Below are 21,145 nucleotides of genomic sequence, written 5' to 3' on the forward strand. Positions count from 1 at the left end.
TGAAACTGCTCTAGTAAGGGTTATAAACGACCTACTCCTTTCTGGTGATTCGGGCAATCTCTCTATACTTCTACTACTCGATCTCAGCTCAGCTTTTGATACGGTCTCTCATAAACTATTACTCATGCGCCTCTCAGAGATTGGCATCTCAGGAATGGCGTTATCCTGGTTTTCCTCATATCTGACGGACAGACAATATTACATCACCATACATAACTATACATCTCCCTCTGTTCCTCTTAAACAGGGTGTGCCACAGGGCTCAGTCCTAGGGCCATTATTATTTATTGTTTATATTATACCCCTCGGACAAATTATTCGCCGCCACGGTCTACAGTACCACTGCTATGCCGATGATATTCAGATATACACTTCCTGCCGACCTGACTCTCTCCACCAGACTGCATCTCTATTGTAATGTGTCAATAAGTTAAAGACCTGGCTTAGCTCCAACTCTCTCAGTTTGAATTTGACTAAAACAGATCTCTTACTTGTCGGGCCCCCAACTGTAACAAAAAACATAACAAATGCCCCTAGATTTGACCTCGAAGCCACATCAGTTATCCCATCCGCCACAGTTAAAAACTTAGGTATCATTGTCGACTCTTCTCTAAGTCTAGATGCTTATATTAGTAAGCTCTCCAAAGTTGCATTTTTTCAACTTCGCTGTATTGCCAAACTCCGTTCCTTCATCAGTCCAAAAGATGCTGAATTACTAGTAAATGTTTTAATCACATCTCGCCTTGATTACTGCAACGCTCTTTTTTCCTGATTACCAGTACGCTCCATCTCATGATTGCAATATATTCAAAATTCTGCAGCGAGAATGCTAACTTACACTAAACGGTCTGCACATATCACTCCTATTCTATTCAACCTCCACTGGCTACCTGTGTCCTCTCATATCATTTATAAAATTCTTCTGCTTACCTTTAAGTCACTCCATGGTCTTGCACCTACCTATCTCTCTGACCTGCTTTCTCCATATATTCCCTCTTGTCCACTTCGATCATCTGGAGTTTAACTTCTTTGTGTTCCGAGATTTCGCCTATTATCTATGGGAGGTAGATTTTTCTCTGCTATGGCTCCCAAACTTTGGAACACATTGCCCCTGGACAATAACCACACTCCACGAATTTAAGTCTAAACTCAAAACCTATATGTTCCACCAATATTACCTGTTATAATGTCATGTTAATGTTACCTGTTATAATGTTTTTTATTTTTTATTATTATTTTTTTCCTCTCTATAATACTGTATTATTACTGTGGTATGCAACTGCAACCACATGTTCTGGACTTGGAAAATGTCTTGTCCATGTATGTAGGAATGTATTGCTTCTGTCATTGTGCAGTGTCCTTGAGCTTGGGAAAGGCGCTATATAAATTAAACGTATTATTATTTAGGACAGGGCCAATACATTTATTATGTCTATGGATAGTTTTATCGAGCCCAGTGCATTATGGGTGTTTCCTCCCTTTTTCTTGTCACAACCATTTCTTTGTTTTCTCTAGTTGTGCAGCACCTATTTTTTAAAAATGGCTTTCTACAGCCAACTTTTATAGAAATCACATCTTTCCACATCTTACCATTACCCCTTTGAAGTGCTTGGTCATGTGTTTGTCTAATTGTGGACGCTGAATCACACTGTGATTATACCCAGTTGGTATCGTTGCTCCCAGGGTCCCATGTTTCTAACATAGGAACATGAACATAGGAACATAATAGGCTAATATCTAATCACTCAAGATTCAGTTATCATATAAACTTAGCCAGCTGCACTGAACATCTACTTCTCTAAAAACTTTCCAAATGATTTCATAACAGTCCTCCATGAAGTCTACAGGGGTCTTGATCTAATGAACTTGATGTCTAAACAGACCACTGAACTGGTGAACAAAGGACACAGGAAACATATAACCCTTTTTCTTGTGTTCCTTATGTGCTATTATATGTGGAACATAGGACCCTTATTCATATGTTCTTTATGTGATATATAAATATGGGGAACAGATCCCTTTTCATGAGTCCTTATTTGCTATATACATCTGGGGAACATAGGACCCCTTTTTCATGTGTTGCTTATGCTTATGATGTTGCTTATGATGATATATATGGGGAACCTATGATCCTGATAACATATATTTATGCAGTCCTCGCTTACCCAATGTTTACAAACATCTCTAGTAGGATTCTGCCTAGTTCCCTTTTGATGATATCAAGTTTTTTAAACTCAGTTAGTTGATAAAGCTTTTAAAAACTTTTTTTTGAATCAGTTGCACCAATTGCTTCACAAAATGATTTACTACAAATATGAAGTTTCTGTAATACGTGTTATTTTACTAAATTGTAGGGCTTGTTCTGTTTATTTCATGGGAGCTAATAATCAGGCCGATAAAAGACAATTACCTACAAATTTGATTTGCGCCCCGAATCACTAGTTCACAACAAATGACTAAACATAAATGTATATAGTCTAAGTAGTATTGTCCACATGCATCAGCAGATACACACATTTACTGTATGTATCTAACATACAGTAACCAAGCATGGAAGAACTTAATATTTTGTCAAATTTTGATGAGATGAAATGAAATTAACAATTGAATATGCTACTGGGCAGTCATGCTCAGAAATTTCAAAACTTTTAAAGCTCCTATGTCATAGACCATTACTGATTTTCAGAGAATTTTGTCTGTTTGATGGTCACAATCAGATCTTTTCAGCCTACAGCACTTATTTCTTCATTGTACATGACGATGAAATTAACATCAGACATCAAAGAAACAAGTCATCATCAAATGAACACAAAAGACAATGAGTTTCATTTTCCGTTGAGCAAGATGAACTTCCTTGTTCCTTGTTGAGTAATGGAGGATTATGAAAACATGAAGACGTGTTTTACCTTCTTCCATAATATAATGACCATTATGCATTTGTGCAATGCGTTTGTGAATTTTTAAGTTATGAATATAGACATTTCAGGATGACATGCATTTAGGAAGAAAATGTCCATACATTTTAAAAATGTATTTGTAAATGAAATAACATAGCATTAGGTTATACATACAAACAACACATAAAAAAGGAAATGAAACTTGGCAATATTGTAACTCTATAGATGGCATAAATGATTGAATGAAGCACATCCTGAGTTTATTGTAAGTACAAATGAAGACATAACTATATACACTCTCTTGAGGTAAATATACACAATCACGGTTAACATTTTAACACCATCCCAGTAAAATTCTATTTTTCTTCTATGATTATATTAATGATAATAAATTCTCTTACATAAAAATTGCTTCTCTATTAGTAACAATAATGTTTCAAATTGATCAAGAGTTTCACAGCATAGATATTATTAAATAAACATGATACAAATCAGTGCCAGATCTCTCTCTCTCTGTCTTGATGCAGTTTATTAGTAAACTCATCATAAATGTTTCATATCATACAGTTACTTATTGCTGAAGCCTCCTTGAATAATAGGTAACTGTTTTCACAATGGAATTCTTATTCATTGATGGTCACAGACATGGGATTGTCATATGCAGCAGTCTCTAGTTTATCTGCTTTCTTCCGGCGGAGTTCAGGAGGAGGCCGAGGTGGAGGGTTCTGAGGAGGTTCTTTGATGCTATTCCCAACACGCTTTGGTGGCTCTGTGCGGGGCAGTATGGGCTCCCAATGCTCTCCGTGAATAGCTGCCTGTGATGCCAAAGTTCAAAATCATGTCTGAATTAAATGGCCACACAACCAAATGCATCCAAAAATAGATAGTCCAAAAAAAAATTCTCAAAGTGACAGTTCATATTAGTCAAATAAAGACTCTAGAAATGTATTCTACTAAAAAACTATGGGATGGATCATCATATTTAACTCACATCATCTGTCAGCGCATCAGTGGTCAGCACAAAGAACCAGATTCAGAGACATGTTTTTAAATCTTTAGTAAACTCAAAATGCTGTTGTCATCTACATCAGTGTTTCCCAACCTTTTTTTAGTCGCGGCACCCTTTGGAAATTTTAACAAATTTGTGGCTCCCTACAAAATTTATTTTGTCACAATATTTGAATTTCTAACTTCGAGATGATCATTTGAAAAGTATATATACTCGGTACAACAGGGAAGAACTGCAGAATATAATGTCATACAGATATTTTGAATATTATTTAAAAAATTTGTCCATCAATCAGTAGGATAATTTCTAATGAAGAGACCAATTTATATGACAGATTTTAATGTAGGCTTTTATACATATGTAAACATTATTTAATTACCATTATAACTAGCTATCTCACAAATGTTTGCTCACTAATTTTACAGTGGGGTAATTGTGGTGCAGTAGCATGAGATAGCTTGATTTCAAACTTTGAATTGAATAAAAAATGACAAGTAAGCAGTCAGTAATAAAATAAGAACAAATAAAGAAATTAATAATGATAGCACAAATAAAAAATAACGGCAGGCCTTTGAATTAAATCAATTGCTTTTTAGTTTTTCAGGTAGGTCTAACAGTAGGGTTAAGATATTTAACTATTTTATTTTTTTTTTTTACCAATTATCCAAATAATGTTTAGTCCTAGGAAGCTATTATTATCAGAACACGCGAGCAGAACATAGCGGTTAGCAGATCAATTAATGAGAGGGCAGCGTTACCAGAGTTGCCCATATACCACACCATGTTACAATAACACAGAAACAATACTGTACTACATCGATGTTTCCTGTCGGCTCAATTTTTGAGTGGACTTTGCTGTTCCGATTTGCATGAACGGTATATGAGTTGAGCACTCACATGAGCGACTGAGCGGAACACACATACGCATAGAGCGGATAATACGCAGAGCATCACACCACGTGAAAGTGAAACCTGAGCGGTGGACTAATTTTCGGCAGCCGGAATTTCAGTGCATCTCTAATTATTGGCGACATCAGAAATGGATATTATATAATAGATGCTCTTTTGAAAATTTTAGCAATTTAAAAAATATTAAAAAATGATTTTTTTACACTGCACCCCTGCTCTCGACAGACGGCACCCCGGTTGGGAAACACTGATCTACATCATTCAGACTCATGTCATTCTAAAATTTTCTTTCTTCTGTGGAACACAAAAGGGGAATGTAAGAATGTGCATATGAAATACTTTTTTATATTTCGGTGCTTTTTTGTCATTTTTGAAGCTTGATGTTATCTGTCCCCTTTCATTTTCATCATTTCAAAACATTCTGCCAAACACTTCCTTTTGTGTTCTACAAAATAAATAACATCATATGGGTTTGAAACAACATATGAGTAAATAACAGAATTTTCATTTTGGGTGAACTGTTCCTGTAACAGTTTGAATGTGAAATAGGGGATTTTATAGGAGGAAGCAAATGAGCATGAAGCAATAAGATCTTCTTTTAGTTACAGTTGTATTCACATTCATTCAGTCATGTTGTTTATCTGGAGTTCAGATGAATCAGCACTGAATTATGATGGATTATGATTTTACCGAAAGGTAGATTAAACTGGCAATTCCTAGACACACACATCCCAGAACTGTGGCTAACATGAACCCTCCAGGAACACACAACCTGCAAGGTAACACACACAGAGACAGACATATGTGTGCATGGATTGAAACACAAGTAAGATGCTGTCTTATATAACAGAAGTTCACCACGGACAAAGAGAATGGACATGCATGACAACACCTGACTGAAATATGACAGACTTACGCAGCATGCAAGAATGCTCTGACGTAATAGTTTCTGGTCAGGGGTCCGAAAGCCTTTACACACACTGTGAAGCAGTACTGACCACTGAAAACACACAGAAAAGCTTTCCATGAGAAGTTTATGATTCAAAGCACACAAGGAAGTTTTCGCTATACAAATGACACGTGTATAAAATGTTTTGTAGAGAATTATTGATGGTGTGTTGAAATCACCAGCCTGTACTTCCTGTTACTAGTTAGTCTCAAATGAGGTGAGATTGACTCTTTATAAAACACTCACGTTCTCTCAACGCTGGTGCCTTTGCCACGTTTGCTGCGCGGATATTCAAGCAAACACACAAACACACCGGCAGCACTATCACAGTCAAGGATATAAATTAATAGGCTAGACTCTTTGGTACTTTATCAAAAAAAAAAAAAAAAATGGTACTGTACAAGTCAAAAGACTAGAAGAACACATGAGGAAATGACAATGAAAAATGAGGGCAATCAGAGTCTCATTCATTTATAGGAAAGAGCCCTGAAGAGGTTGTAAGGATACATGCCGAATGCTGCAAACTGCCAGCCTCTGAACTGACCAGCCACCCCAACAATCCCACCAGTCGCATAAACTGTAAAAGGGAAAAAAGAGTGTTAATTTCATTTTCTCATTTCAATTTCCTCATATTCACACAAGCCTGCATTAGCTGAGATATTATTTTTCAATTTGAATAAATAAATAAAAATAAAAGCATCTTTTTAAATATTGTTCTTTTACATTCAAAGTAACCCATTAGTTCAGAGAGTGAAAATCAATTTCTTGATTTTAAAGATAATAAAACAGATTAACATACATTCTAAATAACACTAAAAACAAAAAACACTTGAGGACATGATTAACATGCAGTAGTCGCGGTCTTCACTTTAGAGTTGTACATTTCTATTCACGACACTATTCGAGAAACATTAATGTAAGAAAAACTTTAGAGCGCTTGAAAGCAGAACAAGATATAACATTTAAGTAGTTGTGTTCTTACTGAGTCCAGCAGCCAGAGCTTGCTCGTTTGCCCACATCGCCCACTCAATTTTCCCCATGATCACTTGAGTGCGTGCCGACACTAATAAATGAAATTTATTTTCAACTTAATTCTATAAAATAAAAGTGGGAAGTGGCCAGCGTGTCATAAACTCAACCCTTTCGTTTCATCACTTCCTTTTGACTTTGTGTTACGTTTCATGAAAGGAAATGAAAGCGCTAGAGTGGACATGTCAATGGAAAAGGTAACCACAGGAGGCGGGACGACAACAAACAGGAACTTTTTCATTGGTCAGATGCGTTGAGGTCACGTGAGAAATCAGCTCAACTCATGCGACGCTAGTTGTGTCCCAAAGCAAAGGCTGCATCCGAAATGGCATACTCAATGAGTAGGTACTTAATTTCAATAAGTACTTACTTAACGAGCGCTAAAAGAGTACGTATCTACAGCCAAATCTCGTTACGTATGAATGCGATCCATACATCATCCGCCATGTTGACGTTATCATTTTCTCATTTTCTTCTTTGAGCTTATTGGCGGATCGCATTCTTAAAAGAGCATTACCGCTATCTACTGTGGTAATGGATCAGATACACCATTCAGGCAGGACTCGTGCTTTCAATGTTGCTGCGTGTTCAGCTCCTCCATCTACAGCCCATGTCCATCACAGTCCAGAGATGAGAAATAACAACAATAATGTTAATTGTTGAACACCTTTCTTCTTAAATTCTTCTATTAGGTTGCTTCTTTCCACTGAATATCTATTACACTTAATGAGTACATGTTCCACTGATTCTTTAATACCACACCAATCACACAATCCTGTAGGGTGTTTTCCTATTATATGCATTGTTGAATTAAGACCTGTATGTCCAAGTCTTAATCTAGAAATAATAGAGTCTTCTTTCCTTCTCCCACTTGAATTCCTTCCTCTTCCTACCAATGGTTGTATTATAGATGCCTTCCCTTTTGCTCATTATCCCAATAAGATTGCCAGTTTTTATTTATCTCCCTTTTTGACCTGACGTTATAACAAGCGCAACAACTTAAAAGAAATGAGCGACAGGGCGTGTCAGTCCTACATTTAGGAAAATTTCATAAAGTGTTTTAGCACTAAAACGAGCTCCTAAATCTGTGAAACGATAGGAGTAGTGAAGAGGACTCCCAAGTCACTAAGACCAAGCCACAAACTATCCTAAAATGGCTGTTGCCGGCAGTCTGCCTCGGAACATAAACATTTTAGAAACATTTGATGATAATGACCTTTTAAAAAGTATCACCTTTGGTTTTGGAGGTTATCCCAACTCCTAATTTTCCTTTGATTATATCCTTGTTTTCATTAACCAGTTGGGAAAGAAGTAACAGCTGTTCTTGCATCCAGGTTTTAAAAAAAAATAATTATGTTTGCATGTATTACTATCAGCCATGATTATTTTACTCTGTTAATTAAAAGGCTGTTTATATGCATATCCGCTAATTGTTTTTGAGAAGCAAACATGTAAGAGGCTGACAATAAGCTGAACATATACTTGTTTAATTAGTGACACTTGTCCTGCATTTTAAAATCTTTATTTGAATGTGGCAATTATTATTATTATTATTATTATTAAAACCTTTATTTGAATACGGCAACATAATATTGTGCACTACAATATTTCCATGAATAAATCTCTGACAGAGACTATCAGCCAATCACTGTGGGCATAGTTAGTAAGCATGCTGACATCATCCATAGCAACAAGGTCAACCCCGCCCTTACTCTTAGCTTAAGACTTCTGTCTATTCCTTAGTAAAAGTTTGTCTTAGCAGCTTTGCGAATAGGTTTTAAGAGAAAACTCTTAGCTAAAAACTTTTACTGCTATTTAGGAACTCTTAGTGGTAAGATAAAATATTTTGTGAATACGGGCCCAGGTTTATATACTGGCCCTGTCCCAAATCGCACCCTAAACTCTCACGATCTTCCGCACTTTCGTGACGTAATGCCGTTTTGACTGTCGACTAGAAGTCTGCTGCGGAGCTCGCACCAGTGCGGGCTCGGCAGAAGTGCGTATCGAGGGCGCATAATGGCCACAAAGTGGGCACTCGCCAGCACCCTTCTGAATGCTAAAATGACAAATAGGACACCCTATGGTCTCGTGGACTTAACGGACACGCGCACGCGGTGGCCATTGTAAGTCCGTAAGACCGCAAGTGCACATGAAGTGTTCCATTTGGGACAGGGCCACTATAGCGGAGCGATAGCTCATTGGCCATGTAATTAATGATGGTGACGTTTCAGACACGTCACAAACCCTACTGCAATTATTTTTTTAAATATTAAAGGGTTAGTACACCCAAAAATGAAAATTCTGTCATGAATTACTTACCCTCATGTTGTTTCAAACCCGTAAGACCTTCGTTCATCTTCGGAACACAAATTAAGATATTTTTTGAACAAAGGTCTTATGGGTTTGAAACGAAATGAGGGTGAGTAATTAATGACAGAATTTTCATTTTTTGGTGAACTAACCCTTAGATGAGCCATAGATGAGATAGATTGCACTAACCAATGTATTGATGATGCTGCATGCACGCAGGTAGGTGTCAGTACCAAAATCAAAGTTTACAGTAACGAATGCGACTGTAAATGCGGCATTGACACTGACAAAATCCACCGAATTGAAAACCTTATTTCAATTAAATGAAATGTTCTTATTTTTATGGATGGACAACGACAGAAACAGACATAGAATTCTTCAGTGCACATAATCACTAATTATAGTAGATTGTCATGGTCCAGGTGTGTGGAGGCAGGCAGGATGACGAGGACGACAAGGATATTTAATGTAGACACAAGGCAGATCCAGACAGGTGAGACACACACTCGGGGTAACAGTCACAATAACCGACAAACTAGAACACAAGAGACAGGAACCGATATAGGGCAGTTAACGAGGGACAGACAGGTGAGCACAATGAGGTGATTAACTAATAATTGAACGGGCTAAACCAACAACAGGGGATGAAACCACAACAAACAGTCCACAGGGGTGTTCCATTACTCCCCCCTCCCGGAAGGTGCGTCCTCACACCGTAGAAACAGAGGGAGGGGCGGAGGGGGACTAGGAGGAGGACAAATCAGAGGATGTGAGATGGTGACAGGGGAAGGCAAAGGGCTGGCAGGCAGAGCAGACAGGTGGAGGTTTTGGCGGAGGATGGACTTCCAGGAGGAGGACGGCTAACAGAGTCCAGGGAGGTGACGATGGAGGCAGGAGCCAGGGAGACGACAGGAGGAGCCAGGTGGGACCCTGGCCACAGCTATAATAGCGGCCCACGGTGGAGCTGACGGAGGGAGGAGCAATGTCCACCGACTCCAGGGGGGTGACCAATAGCAGCGGAGCAGGTGGAGGAGGAGCCCAGGGCGGAGACGGAGAGCCAACGATCCAGGGGGATGCCGAGGATCCGGGGGGCCAGGGTAGAGCCGAGGGCTCTGGCGACCAAGGCGGAGGCGGAGATCCAGAGATCCGTGGCGGAGCGGAGTCCAGAGGCGATGGTGGGTCGACGCCCGACCAAGGCGGAGCCGGAGGGACGAGGGAGCACGGTCTGATGGGTGACGGTGGAGGCGAGGGAGCTAGGAGCCGAGGTGGAGCCACTGGGTCTACGGACCGAGGCAGAGTCTGGGCCTCGGAGGCTGGAGGCGGAGGCGAGGGAGACTCCGACCATGGTGACGCTGGAGGAGGCCGGAGCGGGTGGGAGTGCGAGCATTTTTGAGGGGGTAATCCATAAAAAAAGAAATAAAAACTGACAAAAACTGGACAAAACAAATTAGGGAAAAGACGCCGCTATACTGTACTTTTGGGTCGGTTATTCTGTAACGGTCCAGGTGTGTGGAGGCAGGCAGGATGACGAGGATTCAAAATAAGGATATTTAATGTAGACACAAGGCAGATCCAGACAGGTGAGACATACACACACACTCGGGGTAACATTCACAATAACCGACAAGCTAGAACACAAGCGACAGCAACAGATATAGGGCAGTTAACGAGGGACAGACAGGTGAGCACAATGAGGTGATTAACTAATAATTGAATGGGCTAAACCAACAACAGGGGAAGAAACCACAACAAACAGTCCACAGGGGTGTTACAGATTTTGATAATTAATATATTTTTTATAATTAAGTAAAACATGGTGGGGGTTTGATATAGCTAGCTCTAGCCTAGAGATAGTGGAGTGCTAATAAGTGCTAATGCGGCTGGCTACCAAAATATGTAATCAACATTTTGAAAAAGAAGCCCTCAAAAAGGGTTATTATAAACATTAACTCACCTGTTCACCGCTCATTTTCATAAACGTTTCAGCACTTGATTTTTGCACTGATCGGTCAATATCTTTAAATTATTGTATTTTATTTAGTTATATATATATATTGAAGTAGGTTTCCCTTGCGAAACAAAAATATGTGAATATACTGGAAGATATAATGTGGTATATGAAATAATACATTTTGATATATGGGACTCTAGTGCTTATATTTTGCAGTATATCCGTGAACCATGTGTAGCCATATATTGATACATATAAAATATATATTTAGCAATAAGACAGAAACAATACTACATATGTACACATTTATAGCTTTATTGAAACACTCATTTCTTTTTCATTAACACATGGGTTTACATACAAAATTAAATCGTCTCAAAAATACATTCCCAATATGCCTACAAAGGTCCCCAATTCTATACAGATTCAGGCAAATTAACATCTACATTTAATCATTTAGTAGACGCTTTTATCCAAAGCGACTTAAATGAGGACAATAGCATTCAAACCAACAAAAGAGCAATAATATGTAAGTGCTGTGACAAGTCTCGGTTAGCCTAATGCAGTACACGTAGCAAGGTTCACTTTAGGTTAGACTTTTTATTTATTTTTTGCGGTAACTTACTGGCAGCACTATTGCCAGTAAGTTACTGTAACTACTCCTTTACAGTAGCTTATCGCAGTTTAATTTTACAGTATAATGCCCTTACCATAATTTCTTTTTACAGTATGATGGCCTTACCACAATTTAATTTTACAGTATAATGCCCTTATCCCAATTTCATTGTACAGTATGATGGCCTTACCGCAATTTCATTTGACAGTAAAATACCCTTACCTCAACTTAGTTTTACAGTACTATATCCTTACCGTAGCTTAGTTTTAAAGTATAATACTATTACAGTAATTTTACTGTAATTTATTTTACACTATTTATTTTATAATATTTTATAATTACATTTTTTAAATAAATGCCAAATTTTAACTTTTTTTTCACAAGTCACTTTTTTTTTATTTATTCACTGTCACTATTACTTAATTATTTATTGTACTTTATTCTAGAACATTACAAAAAAAGTAGAGAACTGAACTTTCATAACAAACCAAAGCAGAGATCATGACAATAGTGCAACAAAAAGAAATATGGCAACAAGCATCCCAGTTGGTTTTGGCTTCATGGCCTCCATGACAGCTGATCTGAAACAAAACAGAGGGGAAATGTGTGAGAAATGGTCATGAGTTTATCTCATCTATATTTGTCTATAAATAGATAGAATATAAAAATAATAGGGAACACTAGTGTTTGAGGTTCAATTTTTTTTAAATAAATAAAAAGAAAACAAGTTGAATAGAAAAAGAATAGAGAACGCAAGTGTTAGAGGATAATTTTTTACAAAAAAAGAGAAAAGTAGATAGAATAGAAAAAAGTGTAAAGTGTACCCTCCTCCGAACATCACAGACTTCGTGTCGTTTGGCCATAAGGACGAGGATAAAGACTCAATGTCCATCTCGGCCTCGGAGAAAGAGGATTGGACGGGATCAGAGTGTGACTGCCCTGACAGCGAGGGGCCCCCAGACCTCCAGGAGGAGCTTGTGAGGGTCATGACGAAAGCTGTCCAGGAGATCGAGCTTACCTGGAGCCCTCCGGAGGAGCCTGCCGGGAGTAAGCTCAACTCCTGGTATTTTAGATCCTCTCGCCGGCAAGCTGATTCGAGGGCGTCGGTCCGCTTCTTCCCTTATGTCCATGAACAGCTTGTGAAAACGTGGTCTGCGCCCCAGTCGGCGTGCATCCACTCTAACACGCAGGCCATATTCTCGCACGTGGACGGGGCGGAGGCCTGCACACTCTGCGCCTGCGCACTTATGTGCGCACTCCCCCCTCGAGGAATCCGTCGCTGCGCACCTATTCCCTGCAGCGGCCAAGACTCTTGGCTCGGACATCAGCCTCTCATCTAAGCCGTGCAGGACCACCGCCCACCTAGCTAACAAGGCCTACGCAGTAGACGATGAGGCGGCTTCAGCGCTGCATGCCATGGCGGTGCTGGCAGGTGTTTCAGGCGAAGCTCCTGTAGATGCCATTAATGACCTGCGCGCGACGACGGTCTTCGCTTTGATGTCGGGAAGAGTGCTAGAGTGGCCTTGCCCCCAAGTGCCGCATGCTGTCCCAAAATTGTTCAAGGTTGTGTTTGATAAATATGTGTTCAATAAAAATGCATACATTCACACAAAAATAGCTTTCCCTCCTCATTTAGTCGATGCGGTGCGCGCTCACCCCGCCTCAGAGTGGTGCAGAACCACTGCCCGCACCGGTAATAGCCACACAATATGTCAATTCTTGTGCACGTGGGAAGTTATTCCGGGAATCTCGCGATGGCTACTCTGTATGATAGAGAGAGAGCCTTCAATTCAGACGCAGACCACCCCGCGTGGTGCAGTCTCCAACATTGCCTCGAAATGCCCCGGTTCTGAGACAAGAGGTATGCAGCCTGCTCGAAAAAGGAGCAATAGAGCGAGTCCCTCTGAGTGAGCTGGAGAGCGGGTTTTATAGCCGCTATTCCGTGGTACCCAAGAGAGATGGGGGACTCTGCCCGATCCTAGATCTCAGGCCTATCAACAGAGCGCTTTGCAAGTGTCCGTTCAGGATGATAACGCTGAAACAGATACTGGCGCAAATTTGCCCTGGGGACTGGTTTGCATCTGTGGATTTAAAGGATGCGTACTTTCACATTCAGAAAGCACAGCATCACAGATACTTTCTAAGGTTTGCTTTCGAGGGCATGGCGTACCAGTACTCTGTTCTTCCGTTTGGGCTGGCTTTAGCCCCACACACTTTCTCTAAGTTCATGTATGCAGCACTCAGAGTGAGCGGGATGCGCATTCTTAACAATCTGGACGATTGGCTGATTTTAGCTCACTGACGAGACATGCTAGTCAGCCATATAGACACACTGCTTCATCACTTGGAGTCCTTAGGGCTATATGTCAACATGCAGAAGAGCATTCTCGCCCGAGTCAGTCTATAACATATCTGAGGCAATGTTCCCTCTAATTTTTTTTTGCTGAGCAAAACTTTTCTCTTATTGGGCGGACATTTCGGCCACCTGAGCAAAAATATTCTTTATACCAGACCTGTACAGCGCGTACACAAAAAAGTGTGTAACTTTTAACTTTAATGTGCTATTTATATTTGATTTGACCCTTGATGTAACTAAATGATGTACATTTTAGGTTACCTGAGAAAATATTTTTACAGGATAATACACTGCCACTCAGAAGTTTCTTAGGCTCATCAAGGCTGTATCTATTAATAAATAAAAATCCTGAATATTATTTCACAAAATAATATTGTGAAATATTATTGCAGTTTAAAATAAAAGTTTTCTATTTTAATGTAAAGCAAAGCTGAATTTTCAGTGTCACATGATACTTCAGAAATCATTCTAATATGCTAATTTATAATCAATGTTGGAAACAGTTGTGCTGCTTAATATTTTTTGGGACCGGTGATATTTTTCAGGATTTTTCTCAATAAAAAGTTAAAAAGAACAGTGTATATTCAAAATATACATTTTGTGTTACAATATACACTATACTATTCAAAAGTTTGGGGTCAGTAAATTTTTTCTTTCTTTCTTTTTTTTAAATTAATACTTTTATTAAGCCAGGATGTGTTAAATGGATAAAAAGTGATATTAAAGACTTATATTGCTAGAAAAGATATATATACTGCTTTGCTTCACCAGGAATACATTATATTTTAAAGTATATTAAAATAGGAAACCAATATTAGAAATTGCAATAGCCTAATAGTTCACAATATTACTGTTTTTTTCTGTATTATTTATCAAATAAATACAGCCTTGATGAGCATAAGTGACTTAATTAAAAAACAAGGTCAATTATTTATTAGCTTTATAATATAGGCCTAACATAACATAATATAATATAATATCAATACAAACTGAAACATTTAAACTGATAGAAGAGAATAGAAAACAAACTGAAGCATTTAAACAGAGATCGGCAAGTTAAATATTTTCAAAGAAAAAAAAACGTGAAAGTGAATTCTTCTATAGCTATCTAAACTTCCATATGAAGTACAGTTTGCACAATACACCTGTGTGTGACTGTAAATGTCTCTGAATTTTGTTACCGTTCTGTGCCCATCATCTGCTATTTCCAGTACTTAATCAAGCCACTCTTATTTCACGAGTTCACACTTACATATAATAAACTGAGTAAAGATTATGCGTATTTGGCGTGTTGTCAGGGGAGAGGGCTTAGAGCTCGGTAATCACTCTCGAGCCTGGGGTAGTCCCCCTGTCCAGGGAGAGGGGTCCGAGTTCGTTTTTTAGCCTGGACCCAGAGCGCACACCCGAGTGCTCCTCCCCGTGCTGGGGTAGGAACGGCTGAAGGTGAGGAGTCGGGGTGGTGGAGGGATGCTGAAAGACTAGAGAAAATGAAGGTAAGGCTGCTTTGATTATTTATAGGGGTTCTCTCTTGTGCTGGTTGGATAGATGGTGTAATTACTGATGATGGACTGGCCGTGTTAATTATTTGCGCATGCTCCTCCCGAAATTTGTTAATAAAACATCACTTCACGAGTTCACACTTATTTACACGTATAATAAACTGAGTAAAGGTTATGCGTATTTGGCGTGCTGTCCAGGGAGAGGGCTCAGAGCTCGGTTTTTTAGCTCAGACCCAGAGCGCTCACCCAAAGATGCAATTTAGTATGGGACAGCAGCCAGAGGAGCTTTGATAACCCCCCAAAAAAGTGCAAAGCTTAAGATTGGTGGGGTGCTGGACCTCGCTTGTAGTAGCGGCACTTCTGAGGCTTTAGAAGGGAGAACTAGAGGCTTCTGCGGAAGCAGGTGCTTCTGCGGCATCTGAAAATAAAAACTCCTGTGGGAGTGAGAACTGCTACGGCATCTGAAAAGAGAAAATGGCTTCTGCGGAAGCGAACACTGCTGCGGCAGTGTAAAACACAGCAAAGGCTCCTGCAGGAGCGGGAACTGCTGCGGTGTCTGAAAAAAGAAAAAAAAGAAAGAGTGTGGCTTCTGCGGAAGCGGTCACTGCTGCGGCAGTGGGAGAGAGAGATAAAGGCTCCTGCGGGAGCAGACACTGCTACGGCAATAGAGAAATACAGAAAAGGCTCCTGCGGGAGCAGACACTGCTGCGGCAGTGGGAGAGAGAGATAAAGGCTCCAGCGGGAGCGGACACTACTGCGGCAGTGGAGAAATACAGAAAAGGCTCCTGTGGGAGCAGACGCTGCTGCGGCAGTGGAGAAATACAGATAAAGGCTCCTGCGGGAGCAGACACTGCTGATCGGCAAGTTAAATATTTTCAAAGAAAAAAAAACGTGAAAGTGAATTCTTCTATAGCTATCTAAACTTCCATATGAAGTACAGTTTGCACAATACACCTGTGTGTGACTGTAAATGTCTCTGAATTTTGTTACCGTTCTGTGCCCATCATCTGCTATTTCCAGTACTTAATCAAGCCACTCTTATTTCACGAGTTCACACTTACATATAATAAACTGAGTAAAGATTATGCGTATTTGGCGTGTTGTCAGGGGAGAGGGCTTAGAGCTCGGTAATCACTCTCGAGCCTGGGGTAGTCCCCCTGTCCAGGGAGAGGGGTCCGAGTTCGTTTTTTAGCCTGGACCCAGAGCGCACACCCGAGTGCTCCTCCCCGTGCTGGGGTAGGAACGGCTGAAGGTGAGGAGTCGGGGTGGTGGAGGGATGCTGAAAGACTAGAGAAAATGAAGGTAAGGCTGCTTTGATTATTTATAGGGGTTCTCTCTTGTGCTGGTTGGATAGATGGTGTAATTACTGATGATGGACTGGCCGTGTTAATTATTTGCGCATGCTCCTCCCGAAATTTGTTAATAAAACATCACTTCACGAGTTCACACTTATTTACACGTATAATAAACTGAGTAAAGGTTATGCGTATTTGGCGTGCTGTCCAGGGAGAGGGCTCAGAGCTCGGTTTTTTAGCTCAGACCCAGAGCGCTCACCCAAAGATGCAATTTAGTATGGGACAGCAGCCAGAGGAGCTTTGATAACCCCCCAAAAAAGTGCAAAGCTTAAGATTGGTGGGGTGCTGGACCTCGCTTGTAGTAGCGGCACTTCTGAGGCTTTAGAAGGGAGAACTAGAGGCTTCTGCGGAAGCAGGTGCTTCTGCGGCATCTGAAAATAAAAACTCCTGTGGGAGTGAGAACTGCTACGGCATCTGAAAAGAGAAAATGGCTTCTGCGGAAGCGAACACTGCTGCGGCAGTGTAAAACACAGCAAAGGCTCCTGCAGGAGCGGGAACTGCTGCGGTGTCTGAAAAAAGAAAAAAAAGAAAGAGTGTGGCTTCTGCGGAAGCGGTCACTGCTGCGGCAGTGGGAGAGAGAGATAAAGGCTCCTGCGGGAGCAGACACTGCTACGGCAATAGAGAAATACAGAAAAGGCTCCTGCGGGAGCAGACACTGCTGCGGCAGTGGGAGAGAGAGATAAAGGCTCCAGCGGGAGCGGACACTACTGCGGCAGTGGAGAAATACAGAAAAGGCTCCTGTGGGAGCAGACGCTGCTGCGGCAGTGGAGAAATACAGATAAAGGCTCCTGCGGGAGCAGACACTGCTGCGGCAGTGGGGAAATACAGATAAAGGCTCCTGCGGGAGCAGACACTGCTAAGAGAGGGGGAATGGCGGGCGTCGGGGCCTGCGCCATTAGTGGAGTCATGCTCACGCTTGGGATGGCTCCAGGAGCGGAAGAAAGATGGGGAAAGAAAGGAGAAATGGCGGGCGTCGGGGCCTGCGCCATTAGCGGAGGCAGCCTCACGTTAGGGTTGGATGGTGGGGCTGCAGGCCATGGGTAGGGGATGGGAGGGGGGTAAGGAAAGGACTGTGGATGGGTCTGCGCCACTAGTGGAGGCGCGTTCACGCTAGCATCTGCTACGGGAGCTGGAGGCCACTGAACAGAAAAATTGTTATTAGTAGCATGAGGGAGCGGAAGAGATATGGGCCTGTGTTACAAATGGAGGTAGCCTCATGTTTGCTTCAGCTGCTGTAGCTGTAGGCCATGGGAAGGGGGTGGGGTTGTGACGTCCTGAAGAGCCTGTGTAGTCTGTAAAATGTACTCACGATTGCTGTCCTGTGGCAAAACACGAGGGCAATTGTGTTTTAGATCAATTCTGAGTGAGCGCGCCGTGTGCGTGTCAGTAAATAGTGAAATATTTCCGTAAATGAATTGATACTGCCAGAAGAATTGCGTGAAACTTATTATGTCTGTTCCGTCTGTATCATCTCAGTGAGGTTTTATACATGCACAGTAAGGCGAATGTAACGCTTTCAGACATTTCAGTATGGAAGATAAACTTTGGAAAAAACGTTTGCTTTGTGGTTAAAAATGGCATCAACATCCGTTTATGTCATAACACCTGTAATAAAGTTTGTAGTTCGGTAAGAAGGACGAGGAAGTTAGGGGTGGCGGGTAAACCTCTTTATTTTCCCCCAAAACAAAATAGAACAAAAATAAAGTGCTGCTCGGCTCTCTGCCTCCACAGTCTTGCATACGGACAGTCTTGCATACGGACACATACACACACGCACACTGCTCCGACTCTCTCTCCCTCGGATACAGTCCCCTCTCCCAGGTCCTGGGGAGCGCTTATCTCTCGTCTCTCCCCTAATCACTGGAATTACAGACAGGTGTTAATCATTATTGACTTGACCTCCTTATCACCGCTCATCTCCAAACCCTTTCTCCCGCTGCAGCCTTTCCCCTTCCCACGCCCCCCTCGCCACACACCCCCACCGCCCGACTCAGGCCGGGGCACCATCCGGCCTGCAGCCCCTCCCCCCCCATTTCTAGAGAGGAAGTCGGCCATAGCCATCTGGGCCCCCGGCCTGTGGACCACCTTGAACTTAAAAGGCTGTAAAGCTAGATACCAACGGGTGATCCTCGCGTTGGTATCCTTCAAACGGTGGAGCCACTGGAGGGGCGCGTGGCCCAAACAGAGAGTGAATTCCCATCCCAGGAGGTAATACTGGAGTGTGAGGACAGCCCACCGAATGGCCAAACACTCTTTTTCAATGGTGCTGTATCTGGTCTCTCTCTTTGAGAGCTTTCGACTCAGATACAGCACCGGCCGCTCCTCTCCTCCGACCACCTGGGACAGGACTGCACCCAGCCCCCTGTCTGCAACAAGAAAGGGAGATCAAAGTTAGGAGAGTTTAAGTGCGGCCCGCCACACAGGGCAGCCTTTACCTTGGTTAGGGCCTGTTGGCACAGCTCCGTCCACTGGACCGGATCTGGTGCTTCCTTTTTAGTGAGATCAGTCAGCGGGCTGGTGAGCTCAGAATAATTAGGAATAAACCTTCTATAATATCCTGCCAGCCCCAGGAACTGTCTCACCTCCTTTTTGGTATTGGGACTTGGGCAAGCCGCAATCGCAGCCTTGTCAATTTGGGGACGCACCTGCCCATGACCCAAGTGGAAGCCCAGATACCTTACCTCCACACGCCCAATTGCACACTTCCGAGTCCAGCCACCCTCAGGGATCTCAGGACCACGCGCAGATGTTCCATATGCCGCTGCCAATCATTACTGTGTATAATGATGTCGTCGAGATAGGCAGCGGCGTACGCACTATGTGGCCGGAGGATCTTGGATATCGCCAGCTGAAAGGTGGCGGGAGCCCCGAACAAGCCGAACGGAAGAGTAACAAATTGGTGTAACAGCTCTCTGCCTCCAAAGTCTTGCATACGGACACATACCCACACACACACTGCTCTGACTCTCTCTCCCTCGGATACAGTCCCCTCTCCCAGGTCTGCGGGCACTTATCTCTCGTCTCTCCCCCAATCACTGGAATTACAGACAGGTGTTAATCATTATTCATTTAACCTCCTTATCACCGCTTGTCTCCAAACCCTTTCTCCCGCTGCAGCCTTTCGCCTTCCCACGCCCCCTCACCACAACGTCCTTTAACAATCTTTAGCCACGAAAACCTGCCTTTAGCGACTTCACCTTTAAATTAATTAATTTGCAACACGGCCTGCACCGTTAGCGGGGGCTGCCTCGAGCTAGCGTCTGCTAAGAGAGCTGGAGGCCCGGCTGCGTACGGCGCTGCAGCCGGAAGAGCCGCGGTGAAAGGCTGAGCCTCATCTGCGGTGAGATCTGGGGCGAGCCCAGGCTCGTTGAAGGCCTGCTGCTGCTGCGACCCAGTGCTCAAGGAGAGCCGGGTCTTGTGCGGGACGATGGTGGTGTCGAGCGAGGCGAGCTCGGGGCTTTGCACGGTCTATTGGCCAGAGCGTGTGGCTGGTCGAGAAGAGAAGCGGAAGCCTGGTGCTCGGCGGCCATGTCTGGTGGAGAAGGAGTGATCATGGGGCCGGCAAATTGTGGCGGAGGATCTGAAAAAACCCCAGTATAGGTCTTTTCGTTGGAAGGGAAATTGGGTCTGTGGTAAAAAGGCAAAATGAGTGAACCGAATGCTGAAAGACTAGAGAAAATGAAGGTAAGGTTGCTTTGATTATTTATAGGGGTTCTTTCTTGTGCTGGTTGGATAGATGGTGTAATTACTGATGATGGACTGGCCATGTTAATTATCTGCGCGTGCTCCTCCCGAAATTTGTTAGTAAAACATCACTTAAAACACGAGGACGTTTTATTTCACGTCATTGCATTGGCTCGATTTGAGCTATTTTGTCCGCAACCACTGAAGTATTAGGTTTCTACAGCAACTCATTTGGCGCACATCATTCTCTTTCTATGAAACCTGTAAACCGTATTCACCGGTTCTAACTCTGTAGCGACATCAACTTTATAGTGGTTTACCCGATCATTGCAATTCTTTCGTTTTTACTAGAATACAATCAAATGGCTTTCCCAACTCATTTTTGCGTGTGTGGCACATCATTTCTTCTGCGCAGCCGCGCGTTCGCACAGCTTAGAGGGAACATTGAGTCCCGTGTCATGATATTGAAGTGGGTACATCTTTGCCCATAAAGCAACATCTGTACTGACTGAATCCAATGAAACGAGCAGCGATGAAAAATGAGGTAGAATATTTGCTGAAAAATGGATTGGCTGTCCAAA

The 21,145-nt window shown here is 42.2% G+C and overlaps 1 protein-coding gene across 1 annotated transcript; it reads right to left on the reverse strand.

The window, feature by feature from the left end:
* Positions 1–3,079: 3,079 nt before the first annotated feature.
* Positions 3,080–6,936, reverse strand: cyba (cytochrome b-245, alpha polypeptide). The gene is made up of 6 exons (XM_016231345.1): positions 6,747–6,936; positions 6,272–6,341; positions 6,011–6,085; positions 5,732–5,815; positions 5,506–5,587; positions 3,080–3,712 (listed from the first exon to the last, which is right to left on the reverse strand). The coding sequence occupies exons 1-6, from the start codon at positions 6,802–6,804 to the stop codon at positions 3,521–3,523; spliced, it is 561 nt and encodes a 186-aa protein (XP_016086831.1). The 5' UTR covers positions 6,805–6,936; the 3' UTR covers positions 3,080–3,520.
* Between the last annotated feature and the right edge of the window lie 14,209 nt (positions 6,937–21,145).

This window comes from Sinocyclocheilus grahami, unplaced genomic scaffold, assembly GCF_001515645.1.
Source record: "Sinocyclocheilus grahami isolate Dianchi unplaced genomic scaffold, SAMN03320097.WGS_v1.1 scaffold388.1, whole genome shotgun sequence".
NCBI lineage: Eukaryota > Metazoa > Chordata > Actinopteri > Cypriniformes > Cyprinidae > Sinocyclocheilus > Sinocyclocheilus grahami.

Excerpts from the sequence above, each read along its gene's own strand:
- cyba (XM_016231345.1), bottom strand. The coding sequence starts at position 6,804 with ATGGGGAAAATTGAGTGGGCGATGTGGGCAAACGAGCAAGCTCTGGCT. Across the intron at positions 6,342-6,746 it reads AGCTCTGGCTGCTGGACTCA|TTTATGCGACTGGTGGGATT; the intron begins GTAAGAACACAA and ends TCCCTTTTACAG. Across the intron at positions 3,713-5,505 it reads CCAGTTTAATCTACCTTTCG|GCAGCTATTCACGGAGAGCA; the intron begins GTAAAATCATAA and ends TTGGCATCACAG.